This window comes from Hemicordylus capensis, chromosome 2 (assembly GCF_027244095.1).
Source record: "Hemicordylus capensis ecotype Gifberg chromosome 2, rHemCap1.1.pri, whole genome shotgun sequence".
In the NCBI taxonomy this organism is placed as follows: domain Eukaryota; kingdom Metazoa; phylum Chordata; class Lepidosauria; order Squamata; family Cordylidae; genus Hemicordylus; species Hemicordylus capensis.
The window spans coordinates 301,444,814-301,458,796 of record NC_069658.1 but is presented as its reverse complement, the minus strand read 5'-3'; the positions used below and the strand labels follow the sequence as shown (position 1 = coordinate 301,458,796).

The following is a 13,983-nucleotide window of genomic DNA, read 5'->3' as shown; positions in this document are numbered from 1 at the left end:
TATCCAATTTTCCAAAGTTGATAAAGAGGGCTACTTTCCCGCAAAAGTCTCCAATTGTCTAGCATCTCTCAAAGGGATGCATTTAGTTAACTACATTTCAGTCTCCAAATCTTCACTGTCACTTCACTGAAAGGATGGTTAGTTGAATCACATCAGTTCATAGCAATTACACTTTTTGTACTACAAGTACATTCCAGATTAGACTGCAATCTGCTAATAGCCACATGGGAAAACATACTTTCCCCAACATGATGTGTGAACAAGTGACCCTATTCCGCCATACTGCATGTGCCACTTGCGCACACACATGTTCTGTAGACCAGGTTCCACTTCCAGACTCATCCAAAGAGAGTTCTAAGCTAGCTAAACAAGCATACAACCTTTAGTGCAACCCAGGTCTCATGACTTCCCATTCCCATTGTAAAATAAGGCTTAAAATGGAATGCGCAAGAGGTTTATCCTCAGAACAGCCTTCTGAGACAGTTAATATAGGCATAAGTATTATATGGTATGACATGACAGAAATAAGCAGAAAGTTACTGAAATAGCAAAAGGGTTCAATAAAATACACAACTTCACTTTTAAAATGGCAATCTAGAATTGAAGAGTCTACTTTATTATTGTAAGAGGTGTGTGGGTGTGTGCATGTGAGTCTTCATTATGGGGGTGTGAACCAGCGTGTGTCATACGGATCACATAAGTTGGTTGTTTTTTTAACCTTATGATAATGGTGGGTTGGCACAAGAAACACCGCTGCTGCGATCAAAATGGACAAGTGGATATGAGGAACCCTCCTTCCATTTGTGTACCCTTCCACCGATAATAATAACAACAAATTGCCAAGATGCGTGCGTGCCCCCCCCCCCCGCAATGGTATAGCCCTAATGGACGCGAAAGGCAAGCCTTAGGAAAGGGCTGCGATTCCTAGTCTACCCTCCTCCATCTCAATACAAGCTAACCTGCTTCCATCTCTCTGCCCCAGAGCAGCTAAATGCTCAGAGATAGGAACCAGAAGGCCATCTAGCTGCTGCCGTTCGGACCAGATCAGTCACAGTCCCGCCGCCCCACATCTGTTCCTGAGGCTTTTGCTTTGCTGGAATCCCACATGCGGAAGGCGGCTGGACTGGAACCCACGCGGGGTCTTTCTTTGTCCAGGTTGCGTTACTGCATCTTCCCCAACAACTGATCCCACTTGACGTTCAGATAGACACATGTACTAGTTCGGGTTGATATCTTGGGTGTGTGTTTTAAATAATCCCTTTAAAATAAAACAAAAAATAAGAGACTCACCCCAGACCAGAAGCACCCTCAGTGCCCGGCGTGGCAAAGGCTTCATGATGCTTCCACCACCACCACTCCTACACTTCCCGTCCTCCTCCTCCTCTCCTCCTCCTCCTTCAGTCGGACCTGGTTTGTGCAGCTGCTGCCTGCGGGGCTCTGCCCCTCCTCGCCACAGAAAAGACCTCTTTCCCCTGCTGCTGCTGCAGTTCTGGCTCAGAATGCATCGCTCTCGCCCTCCCCGCAAGTGAGTTGCAACTTTCCCCAGCCTCCTCTTGGCTCTTCCTCCCTCCCTCCAGACTGATCCTTACTTTCCAGCTAGCTGCGGACGGGGTGCGAGCTGCGGACGGGGTGGCGGGGCCCGGGTGAGGCGGGGGGAGGAAGAGCGACGATGGCTTCTGTACTGCTCGATCAATGCATGGAAGGCTCTAGTCCAAAACCAGCAGGCAGAAGCAGCACCCAACCGTCAAGTGGATGCTGCTTAGCTCTGTTGGCTGCTTGCCCGGAGTCGATCAGCTCCCTTGCAAACCCGCCGTATGCATCTCTTTTTCCTGGGGTGAAAAATGGGAAGTAAAAGGAAGGGAGTGTCGGGGTGTGCAGGACCAAAAAATAAAAATGGGGGAGGCTTTTAATTTCCAGTTGCAGCGGCTTTGATTCGCCTCCTGAAGCTTCTAAATGCAACCACCTCTCCACGCCCCCCTCTGGTGTCTGAGGCTGCTGAGGATCTCCCCAGTTTCTAAGACGCTGAATTATAAATCGCATGCATTGCGCAGTGGTCTGCATTCCGGCCACTGCCCGGCTACAGCTTCCACCTGGGTCCTAAAGGGAGACGGTACCTGCGCTCACTTATTCCCTGACCAACCTGCGATGCAAAATGTGGGCGGAAACCCGGGGAGCACGACGGGAGATGGCTCACTGCTCTGTCCCACCAACACTTATTATTTTGTTTGTATAATTTCCCAAAGCACTTGACTATATTAGGCTGAAACCTGCTGCGGAAATGTATCTTTGGCATTTGTGAACGAACAAGTAGCTGATCAGATTCACACGACCCAGGTCCTAATTTGAGCCAGGGATAACAAGAGCTTAGCCTCAAAATCTATTTTCAGTGCCAGGGCTTAGCCCCGGAACATATGAAGTAACATCAATTATAGGACTAGCCATGCATTAAAGATTGTTAGCTGCTTACTCATCTGGTTTTTAAGCAGTTAATTAAGCAATTGGCTAAATGTACATATATTTGCATACAGGGGCGTAGCAAGGAGTGGGCCCTTGTCTCTGGAGTGGGCCCAGAAACAAGATTTTAAAATGCCCCCCCCCACCGCCCACTGTAGCTCAGCTCATGGAGTAAAGAAATCTTAAATGAGGCTGAAGTGGTAACAAAAAGCATTGTGTGTGTGTGTGTATACACACACACACACACCTACCTATGTGCCACAATAGATCATCCTAAATTATTTTTAAAAGGTTTTGTAAATTGTGGATGATGCAAGTCATTTAATGGTACTAGAAAAGACATGGAGGCTATTCACATGATGGGAGGAAATCGGAGGCTAGCCCGATTTCCTCCCATCATGAGAACCACCAGGCTCAGCTGTGAGCCCAGTTGTTCTTAAGCGGGTCACCCACTTAAGTAGCCCAGCAGTTAAAGCGGGTTTGCAGAGTGAACGCTCCACAAACCCAGTTTTTCTACTCATGAGTTGCCACGGTGTGGCTCCATGCCATGGCTACTCACAAGGAGACCCCTGACCGGGAGGCTGAAAAGCAGCTTCCCAGCTCGGGGGTCTCTCCAGCATGCCCTGCACACTCGCGCAGGGCATGCTGGAGCTTCCAGAGGCCACGCAACCCCCGAACTCCCCAGCCCCCACTGGCTCCATGACAGAAATGGCAGTCATGTGGGTGGCTCCTGCGGCTGCCCAGAGCAGACTGTCTTCTCGTCTGCGGGGAGAGCAGGCTTAGCCCGCTATCCTCGCAAACCCCCTCATGGCTCTTCTCACGGATTGTGAGAAGAGCCTCATAGTGTTCTGGTAGCTCCAAGTCTTAACACATCAATTTCGGAGGCTGAATACAACTGAAGGAAGCCCAGGCGGTGCGCAGCTGGGGGAGTCAGTCATGTGACTTGCCTCTGGGAGGGGGGCCCAAGGCAGTGGGCCCACAGATAACTGTCTCCCCTTGCCCTATTATAGTTACGCCCCTGTTTGCATATAACAAAATCTTCAATAAGTGTCTTTTTGAAGATATTGGAAGGGCACCGTGCCTCTAGTGTGAAAGACAAATGAAAAATTAACAAACAAAAACTGTAATGCATTTTCATTTGGGAATCTGGAATATAGAAAATTCTCTGCTGTGTTACACTAACACAAAGGCAGGCAAAATCCCTTCAAAAATTAGCAAGTCCAAATCCAAACAGTCGTGGGTAGATGATCCAGATTTGAAATTTGTTGATATACATTTCAAGTGAACGCTGTGAGCAATTGCTGCCACTGGTTGTTATTGCTAGCAGGAAAGTCATAGAGTAATGCCTGCCCTTGTTTGGACCATTATGAGATGGAACCCTTACCAGGACCATCTAACAGCTGGGCTGAAAGGAGAGGAAAAAGAACCTTGTAGAGAGATCCTGAAAGAAGGAACATTGAAAAAGCTTGCTGAAATGAGTTGAACAGAAGAAAGCTGAGAAAAGTTAGAGGAAGAGAAAGAAGCAACAGAATTGGCTGAGCTCAGAGTATATATGTCAGCTGACCAATACCTTGTTTTGTTCACCATGGAACAATCACACATGCATTCCACCCTAAAACAACTGAGTCTAAACAATTGCACAAAATCATTAACAGCTAGACTACACTTTCAAAATAATAATTTTATACAGTCCTGTTGGGAACTATACCACTCCAGACTACAGGTAGATGTTAGTATGCCTGAATGCTCCATGGTAGGGGGGATACCTCTGGATGTAGAAAATTAGCACAGGAGGGAGAAGGCAAGGCTTTTCCCTTAATGTGCTAGTTTTCTGAGAGCAGAGCTTAAAAAACAAAATATTTAGAGAGTTATGGTGGAATTAGTTCCACACACCCCACCCCAATCCAAATACCAAAATAGAATGCAGGAAACTCAGTTGAATTAAGAGGCTGCCTGCTTCTTGCAACTATAACTCACCTCTCCTTCCCCAAAGTCTTAATAACTGGTATATGCATCGCATACTATCCTTGGTTGCTGGCAAAGAGCTGCATATAAGGACAAAACATAAGAACAGCCCTGCTGGATCAGGCCCAAGACCTATCCAGTCCAGCAACCTGTTTCACACAGTGGCCCACCAGTTGCCTCTAAGAAGCCCACAGGCAAGAGGTGAGGGCATGTCCTCTCTCCTACTGTTGTTCCCCTGCAACAGGTATTCAGAGGCCTTTGAGTCTGGAGGTGGTCTATAGTCACCAGAGACTAGTAGCTATTGACAGTAGCCATCACACATAGACTGAGTCAATTCACAGTCAGGTAATGACAAAGAGGTCAAATTTCTAGATACGCTGAATGACTGTGCCCTAGAACAGTTGGTCTTAGAACCAACCAGAGAGAAGATGACCTTGGACTTAATCCTGAGTAGCAGGATTAATCCAGGACCTGGTGCATGATGTCAGTGTCATTGACCCTTTAGGGAACAGTGAACATAGTGCGATCAAATTCAGCATACATGCGGGGAAGGAAGTCTAAAACAGACACTCTGAATTTCAGAAGAGGAAACTTCTCCAAGATGAGGAGTATGGTGAAAAGAAAGCTGAAAGGGAAAATCAGGAGAGTCACTTCGCTCCAGAATGCATGGAGTTTATTCAAAACCACAATACTAGAAGCCCAGTTAGATTATATACCCAAAAGGAGGAAAGGTACCACTAAGTCCAGGAGGATGCCAGCATGGCTAACAGGTAAAATCAAAGAAGCAATGAAAGGGAAGAAGACTTCCTTCTGAAATTGGAAGGTCTGTCCAAATGAAGAGAACAGAAAGGAACACAAACTCTGGCAAAAGAAATGCAAGGTGACAATAAGGGAGGCAAAAAGAGAGTTTGAGGAACATTTAGCTAAAAGCATCAAGGGGAATAACAAAAATTTCTTTAAAGACATCAGATGTAGGAAACCTTCTAGGGAGGCAGTTGGACCATTAGACAATGAGGGAGTGAAAGGGATTATTAAGGAGGATATGGAGGTTGCAGAGAAGCTAAATGAGTTCCTTGCGACTGTCTTCATGGCAGAGGATACTGAGCATATACCTGTTCCTGAACCAGGCTTTTTAGGAATAGAGGCTAAAGAACTGAGTCAGACAGAAGTGACAAGAGATGATGTTCTAAACTATCTGGAAAAACTGAAAACTAGCAAATTGCCAGGGCCAGATGGCATCCATCCAAGAGTCCACAAAGAACTCAAATGTGAAATTGCCGACTTCCTTGTTAAAATATATAACTTATCCCTGCAATCAGGCTCTGTACTGAAGGACCGGGAAATAGCAAATGTAACACCGATTTTCAAAAAGGGATCCAGGAGCGATCCAGGAAATTACCGGCCATTTTAGCTTAATGTCCATTCCAGCAAATTGATGGAAAGCATCCTCAAGGATAAAATTGTAGAAGAACACATAGAAGAAAAAGTCCTGCTGGGAGAGAACCAGCATGGCTTCTACAGAGGTCATTCTTGCCTCAGAAACCTTTTGGAGTTCTTTGAGAGTGTTAACAAGTGTGTGGATCAAGGTGATTCACTTGACATAGTCTACCTGGACTTCCAAAAAGCTTTCGACAAAGTTCCTCATCAAAGACTCCTGAGGAAACTTAGGAGTCATGGAATAAGGGGACAAGTACATGTGTGGATTGCTAACTGGTTGAAGGACAGGAAACAGAGGGTAGGTATAAATGGAGAGTTTTCACAATGGAGGGAAGTAAGTAGTGGGGTCCCCCAGGGATCTGTACTGGGACCGGTGCTTTTTAATTTATTCATAAATGATCTAGAAGCAGGGGTAAGCAGCGATGTGGCCAAATTTGCAGATGATACCAAACTCTTCCGGGTAGTGAAATCCAAAACGGATTGTGAGCAGCTCCAAAAGGATCTCTCCAAACTGGGGGAGTGGGCGACAAAATGGCAAATGCGGTTCAATGTTAGCAAGTGTAAAGTGATGCACATTGGGATGAAAAACCCCAACTTCAAGTATATGCTGATGGGATCCGAGCTGTCGGTGACGGACCAGGAGAGGGATCTTGGGGTTGTGGTTGACAGCTTGTTGAAAGTGTCAACTCAATGTGCGGCAGCTGTGAAAAAGGCAAATTCCATGCTAGGGATCATTAGAAAGGGGATTGAAAATAAAACGGCTAATATTATAATGCCCTTTTACAAAATGATGGTACGGCCACACCTGGAGTACTGCATACAATTCTGGTCACTACATCTAAAAAAGGACATTGTAGAACTGGAAAATGTTCAGAAGAAGGCAACCAAGATGATCAGGGACCTAGAGCACCTTCCTTATGAGGCAAGGCTACAACACCTGGGGCTATTTAGTTTAGAAAAAAGATGACTGTGGGGAGACATGATAGAGGTCTATAAAATTATGCATGGTGTGGAGAAAATGGATAGAGATAAATTCTTCTCCCTCTCACATAACACTAGAACCAGGGGTCATCCCATGAAATTGATTACCAGAAAATTTAGGACCAGCAAACGGAGGTACGTTTTCACACAAAGCATAATCAACTTGTGGAATTCTCTGCCACAAGATGTGGTGACAGCCAACAACCTGGATGGCTTTAAGAAGGGTTTGGATAACTTTATGGAGGAGAGGTCTATCAACAGCTACTAGTCGGAGGACTATAGGCCACCTCCAGCCTCAAAGGCAAGATGCCTCTGAGTACCAGTTGCAGGGGAGTAACAGCAGGAGAGAGGGCATGCCCCCAACTCCTGCCTGTAGGCTTCCAGCGGCATCTGGTGGGCCACTGTGTGAAACAGGATGCTGGACAAGATGGACCTTGGACCTGATCCAGCAGGGCTGTTCTTATGTTCTTATGACATACTTGTCCTCCATAAATTTGTCCAAGCCCTTTCAAAACCATTCAAGCTAGTGGCCATCACCACTTCCCATGGCAGAGAATTCCATACATTAATTATGCACTGTGTGAAAAAGTACTTCCTTTTGGAAGTGCTACATTTCCCAGCCTGCAGTTTCATGGGACGACCCCTGGTACTAGTGTTATGAGAGAGGGAGCAAATTTTCTTGCTGTCCACTCTCTACTCCATGCATAATTTAATACACCTCTATCATGTTTCCCAGTAGTCACCTCTTTTCCAAACTAAAAATCCCCAGATGCTGTAGCCTTCCCTCATAAGGAAGGTGCTTCAGACCCCAAATCATCTTGGTTGCCCTCTTCTGCACCTTTTCCAGTTCTACATTGTCCTTCTTAGGATATGGTGACCAGAACTGCACGCAGTACTTCAAATGTGGCTGCACCATAGATTTGTTTAAGGGCATTATAATATTTGCATTTTTATTTTCAGTCCTCTTCCTAATTATCCTTAGCATGGAATTAGCCTTTACCCCAGCTGCCACCATGACCCCAAAATTTCTCTCCTGGTCAGTCAGCTCAGTGGTACATATGCTGGTAACCTCCAGATTGGATTACTGTAACACGCTCTATGTGGGGCTGCCCTTGTGTGTAGTCCAGAAACTACAGCTGGTTCAGAATGCAGCAGCCAGGTTGGTCTCTGGGTCATCTCGGAGACACTATATTACTCCTGTATTGAAAGATCTACACTGGCTGCCGATAAGTTTCCGGGCTAAATACAAGGTGCTGATTATAACCTATAAAGCCCTAAACGACTTGGGCCCTGGGTATTTAAGAGAACATCTTCTTCGTTATGAACCCCACCACTCATTGAGGTCATCAAGAGAGGTCCGTCTGCCGTTGCCACTGGTTCGTTTAGAGTACCCAGAATGTTGGGGGCAATATGCTAAATAATTGTAAACCGCTTAGAGAGCTCTGGCTATAGAGCGGTATATAAAAGTAAGTGCTATTGCTATTGCTATTGGCTACTTGGGGACGGGCCTTCTCTGCTGCTGCCCCAGAGCTTTGGAATGCGCTTCCTGCTGAAATAAGAGCCTCCTCATCTCTGACAACTTTTAAAAAGTCTTTAAAGATGCACCTATTCACCCAGGCTTTTAATTAAATATTGTTTTAACAGTTTTATCATAATATTAAAATGTTGTTTTAAAATTTTAAATTGTTCTAATGTTTTAACTTTTGCTATGTCTATTTTGTTTTAACTATTGTTTTAAGGGGAGGGGTTGTCATTTATTTTAACTAATGTTTTAGCTTTTTGTTTGTTTGTTGTAAACCACCCAGAGACACAAGTTTTGGGCAGTACAGAAGTGAGTTACATACATACATACATACATACATACATACATACAGCATAACTTTACACTTGCTTACATTGAACCACATTTGCCATTTTGTCGCCCATTCACCCACTTTGGAGAGATCCTTTAGGAGTTCCTTACAATCTGGATTTCACTACTCTAAATAGTTTAGTGTCATCTGCAAATCTGGCCACTTTGCTGGTTATCCCAACTTCTAAACCATATATGAACAAATTAAAGAGCACTGGTCCCAGTACAAATCCTTAGGGAACCCTATTTCTTACTTCCCTCCTTTGTTAAAACTGCCCATTTATTCCTACCCTCTGTTTCCTGTTCTTCAATCAGTTTCCAGTCTGCACACGAACCTGTCCTTTTATCCCATGCTAAGTTTCCTCAAGAGGCTTTGGTGGGGAACTTTGTCAAAAGCTTTTTTTATACTATGTCAACTGGATCATCTTTATCCACATGCCTATTGACCCTCTCAAAGAACTCCAAAAGGTTAGTGAGAAAAGACTTGCCCTTGCAGAAGCCATGCTGGTTCTCCTTCAGCAAGGCTTTTTCTTCTATATGTTTAACCATTTTGTCCTTAAGAAAGATTTCCATCAATTTACCCAGCATAGAAATTAAGCTAACCGACCTGTAATTTCCCGGATCCCCCTTGGATCCCTTTTTGAAAATCAGAGTTACATTAGCTACTCTCCAGCATGCTCTCTAACATATTGCATGCTGGTGAATAGCTACTGTAACTCTGATTTTCAAAAAGGGATCCAGGGGACTCATATAGACTCTAACATTCATATGATGTTAGAGTGCATACACTAGCTACAGGAAGGAATGGGGAGTTTGTGGGAGAGGAAGGAAGTTGGCTCTCTGTTGTATTCTGTCTAGCAGTCCTTTATGCTTTGTTAATTAGACATTTGTCCCAGTGGGGATCCTGTAGAGAGTGTTGGGGGTGGGGTGACAAAGGGAAAGGGAGAGAAAGGAGAAGGGGGGAATGGAGTTGTTTCTGGGATAAAGTCTTAGTTAAACAAACATAAGATTGCTTTTTATTTACAAGGGAAGCAGCTATAAAACATTTGGCGATGAGATTTTGAACCAGCTATGCATGTGAGTATGCAAAGCTTGTGCAGGTTCCTGCATCTTCATTTCTGTGCATCACTGGGCCTACATCCCTGAACTGCTGTATTCTACTATTGCTGCTGCTGGTTGTTTCTCCAGCTTCCTGACATGCACAACCCCTGAAGGTACTTTTTCCTTATCAATCCTGGACTCTGATGTTCACTGGACGCCCACTGCAGCATGTCTCATATTCCACCACCACTTTTTTTTCTTGTCCACCCCAGGAGAACCTGCTCTTCTCTGAGAACAATGGAGGCCCTATTTCTGCAATTACCTCCTCAACATACAGACCCCTGATTTTAGTCCAGCAAAGCAGAAGGCTATATTGCTTCAGTGCCTGGGCCCTGAAGGCCAGAGAATATATACTCATTTGCCCTTTCCTACCAACTTGGAAGGAGATGCCAACCCTTATGAAGCTGCTCTTCAAGCCTTAGATGATCATTTCAACCCTACTTTATTTATTTATCTACTATTATATCTACCTGATATAATCATCTCTAGGCAGTGTACAAAGTTAAAACACAACAAATGTAAAAACAATGTAAAACAGTTTAAATTCATAAAACAGATAAAAACAATCTCAGTAAATAAAAGTAATAAAATTTAAATTTCAGTTAAAAGCCTGGGAAAACAGGATCATCTTGAGAGTTACTTTGAATGTTATTGCTGAATGTTACAAGTTCTATTCTAGATCCAAACTACCTGGTGAATCTCTCGATCAGTATGTCACAACATTGCATGGCTTAAGTGTAGCCTGTGAGTTTGCCAACTTTACTGATGAAATGATCAGGGATCCAGTTGTTATGAAAACAAACAGCTCCAAACTGCATGAAAAACTGCTACTGGAGTGGAATCTTACAATGGATAAAGTCATAGAGATGGTTAGCAAGGTAGAAAAGGCTCTTCACTGTGCCAAATCCTTCTCTGTGGTGATTCCTGAAATCCAGGCTGTTCAGTCTAAATCCTTCTAATTCCAATCTTCTCATATGGCACTGTCCCAGAAAGTGGCAGCACAAGAAAGGAGGATCTACCTCTGCTACCAAAGTGGAGACTCTGCCCACAAAGCCAATTTTGCTCACTGTCCTGCATGGAAAGTCATGTGCAACAGGTGCAAGAAAAGACACTTTGCTAAGGTTAGCTAGTCTGTTGTCTGCGCCATTACTGCTTTACTATATGATGAGGATGGCAGATGAACCACTCCTGACAGCATTATAAGTGTGACAGACTCAAGGCCTGCTTCTCCACATTATCTAGTAAAATTTAATGGCCATGAAGGGCGGGTATTGGCTAATTTTGGTTCTCCGTACACTATCATTTCCCATTTTAACAAGAAACTCCTTACTATATCAGATCTGCACCTGCAGCCTTCAGACATCCACCCATAGGGATATGAAGGTACCCCTATTGCCATAAATGGATATTTCACTGCTGTCTGGGAATGCCAAGGAAGCACTGCAGAAGGGAAAGTGTATGTGTCAAGGAGTCTCAATATAGGGCTGGGAACATCAGAAAGGATAGTGTTAGACAGTTGGACCAAATAGCCCTGCCTGTGCAGACCTGTCTCAGCTGAGGAGGTTTGTTTTTGCAGCCCCAGATCTTCTGAAGCATCTGCTTGTTTGCAGCCTGATTGCTGTCCTATTCCACCTGTGCCTTCTACTGGAGAGCTTGATTTGTTCCACCTGTTCCTAAGGACCAGAGAACTCTTGTGAGAGGGGAGATTTCTGGAGCCCTTGGGAGCATGGATAGGAAGAAGACACACTGGAGGGGGAGCGAACAGTGGAGCTGGTGGACTGCCCGTAGGCGGCCTCCAAAGGGGGCTGGCTATTGGTGCTGGGCCTTCGGTGTGGGACTGGGGTCTGGGGGGAGGTTATATTAAGACGGAGTTGGGGGTTTTGGTTGATGTTTGTTAGTCCTTTTATTGGGTTGTGCCAGGCCTGTGTTTGGGCTCTCTTAGGCAGAGTGACGCGGGGGGTGCGCCCGGCAGCTCTGAGGCAGCTATTACTGTTGTGGTGGGGAACAGAAGAATTGGCGTTGGCAGAGCAGCTGGCCGTTACAGGGGAAGGGAAGCTAGTAATTTAGTAACTGATTCCACTTCCGGCTGCCCTGTCAGCTCTCTGGCCTCGGGGAGCAGTTCCAACTTCCCACAGAACCTAGCCTTGCTCTGCTACAATGCCCGGTTGGTTCAGAATAAGACAGAAATTATCCATGATTTGATCATGGAAGAGGGAGCTGACCTGGCTTGTATAACTGAGACCTGGATGTGGGATGCTAGTGACCCAGTTTGGGCCCAGCTTCTCCCACCGGATTACTCTGTTGTGGAGCAGGCTAGGGGAAGTGGGCGGGGTGTGTGTGGAGTGGCTGTAGTCCATAGAAAATGCAATACCTGTACAACACAACATGAGGAAAGTACCCATAGCATTGCACCAGCCACTTAAAGAGGAGCTTTCAAGACTAACGCATGCTGACATCATAGAACCTGTTGGTTCATGAGAGCAAAGAGGCACCTTTTAAAAGTGGTGATGCTCTTTATTTAGCAGGGGGAGAGCAACTGGCCCTATCCATCCCCAGCACAGCATCCCTCCAGTGGCTGTTGCTGGTGTCTGTCTTATTTTTCTCTTTTAGATTGCGAGCCCTTTGGGGACAGGCAGCCATTTTTTAAATTAAAAAAATCATTTATATATGTATGTATGTATTTATTTATTTATATCTATGTAAACTACTTTGGGAACTTTTGTTGAAAAGCAATATATAAACATTTGTCATATTCGTATTCATCAGAATGGGTCTCTCCCACTGTTTTTGTACGAAAATCAAGCAGTACACTTCGAATGTGCATAGATGTAAGAGATGTGAACTCCAACATGGTAGTGGATTGTCCTCCATTATCTAATATCAATGAAATGCTGCTTACTCTGAAAGAGGCCTCCATGTTCAAAACGTTGGACTTGTTTTCGGCCTATCATCAAATTCCTCTGCTCAAAAGTTCTCACAAATACACAACCTTCAACACCCCAGAGGGACTTTTTCAACTCAAAAGACTGCCCTTTGGATTAGCTTTTGCAGCTTCGGTGTTTCAAAGAATGATTCATGCAATTTTTGGAACTATGGATGGCATCACTTACTCTCAGACTGACATTTTAGTGTATGGAAAAACCATTGAGGAGCATGATGCTAAACTGACACAAGTCTTAAGAACACTCTGTTAACATGAACTTATTATCTCTGCAGAGAAATGTCAATTTTGCACACACTTGGTGACATACTTGGGACACACAATATCTCAGAGTGGCATACATCCCCAAACAGACTTGGTGCTGCCTGCAACCTTGGAGAAGCCGCTGCCAGTCTGTGAAAACAATACTGAGCTAGATAGACCAATGGTCTGACTCGGTATATGGCAGCAGGGGTGTAACTATAATAGGGCAAGGGGAGACAGTTGTCTGGGGGCCCACTGCCTTGGGGGGGCCCCAGAGGCAAGTCACATGACTGACTCCCCCAGCCGCGCACCTGCCCGGGCTTCCTTCAGTTGTATTCATCCTCCAAAACTGATGTGAGTGTTAAGACCTGGAGCTACCAGAACAGCATGTCTTTCTCGAGTACCATGAAATGACATGCATCATTCACAATTTACAAAACCTTTTAAAAAATAATTTAGGATGATGTTCTATTGTGGCACATAGGAGATATATAATAATAATAATAATAATTCAATTTCTGTATCGCCCTTCCAAAAATGGCTCAGGGTGGTTTACAAAGAGAAATAACAAATAAGATGGTAACAAAAAAAAATAAGTTTTTTGTTACCACTATTCAGCCTCATTTAAGCTTCAGTGGGGGGGGGGGATTTTAAAATCTTGTCTCTGGGCCCACAAATTGTAGGACACAATTTGCCTCAAAAGTTGTTCTATTGCATCTTTTAAAAAAAGAATGTAGCATTTAACTGGGATGCATCCTGCAAGGCTAATTTTCAGACTATCAAATTGGCCATTGCTGAAAGCCCTGTTTTCATTTCATTTGACATCAACAGGCAGACTTTTGTATCCACTTATGCTTCTGAATATGGTTTGGGTGCTGTCTTGACCCAGCAAAAAGGGGACAGTTGCCTTTGTTTCCAGAGCACTTACTGCTTCAGAGAAGATGTATTCTGTCATTGAAAAAAAAAAAACTCTAGCATGTTTCTGGGCATTGAAGCACTTCAGGACTTA

General features: G+C 44.5%; 1 protein-coding gene and 1 long non-coding RNA gene across 2 annotated transcripts in view; one reads left to right on the top strand and one right to left on the bottom strand.

Moving 5' to 3' along the window:
- PODXL2 (podocalyxin like 2) overlaps positions 1 to 1,421 on the bottom strand; it is a 70,476-nt gene extending 69,055 nt beyond the window's left edge. The window contains exon 1 of the mRNA XM_053293737.1: positions 1,291 to 1,421. Within this exon, the coding sequence (XP_053149712.1) occupies positions 1,291 to 1,336 (46 nt within the window). The 5' untranslated portion in view covers positions 1,337 to 1,421. The remainder of the gene's footprint in view (positions 1 to 1,290) is intronic.
- On the top strand, positions 1,407 to 13,542 carry LOC128344153 (uncharacterized). Its single transcript, XR_008315699.1, has 3 exons — positions 1,407 to 1,525; positions 9,717 to 9,903; positions 10,003 to 13,542. It is a non-coding gene; the product is annotated as an uncharacterized LOC128344153 (long non-coding RNA).
- Positions 13,543 to 13,983: the final 441 nt, after the last annotated feature.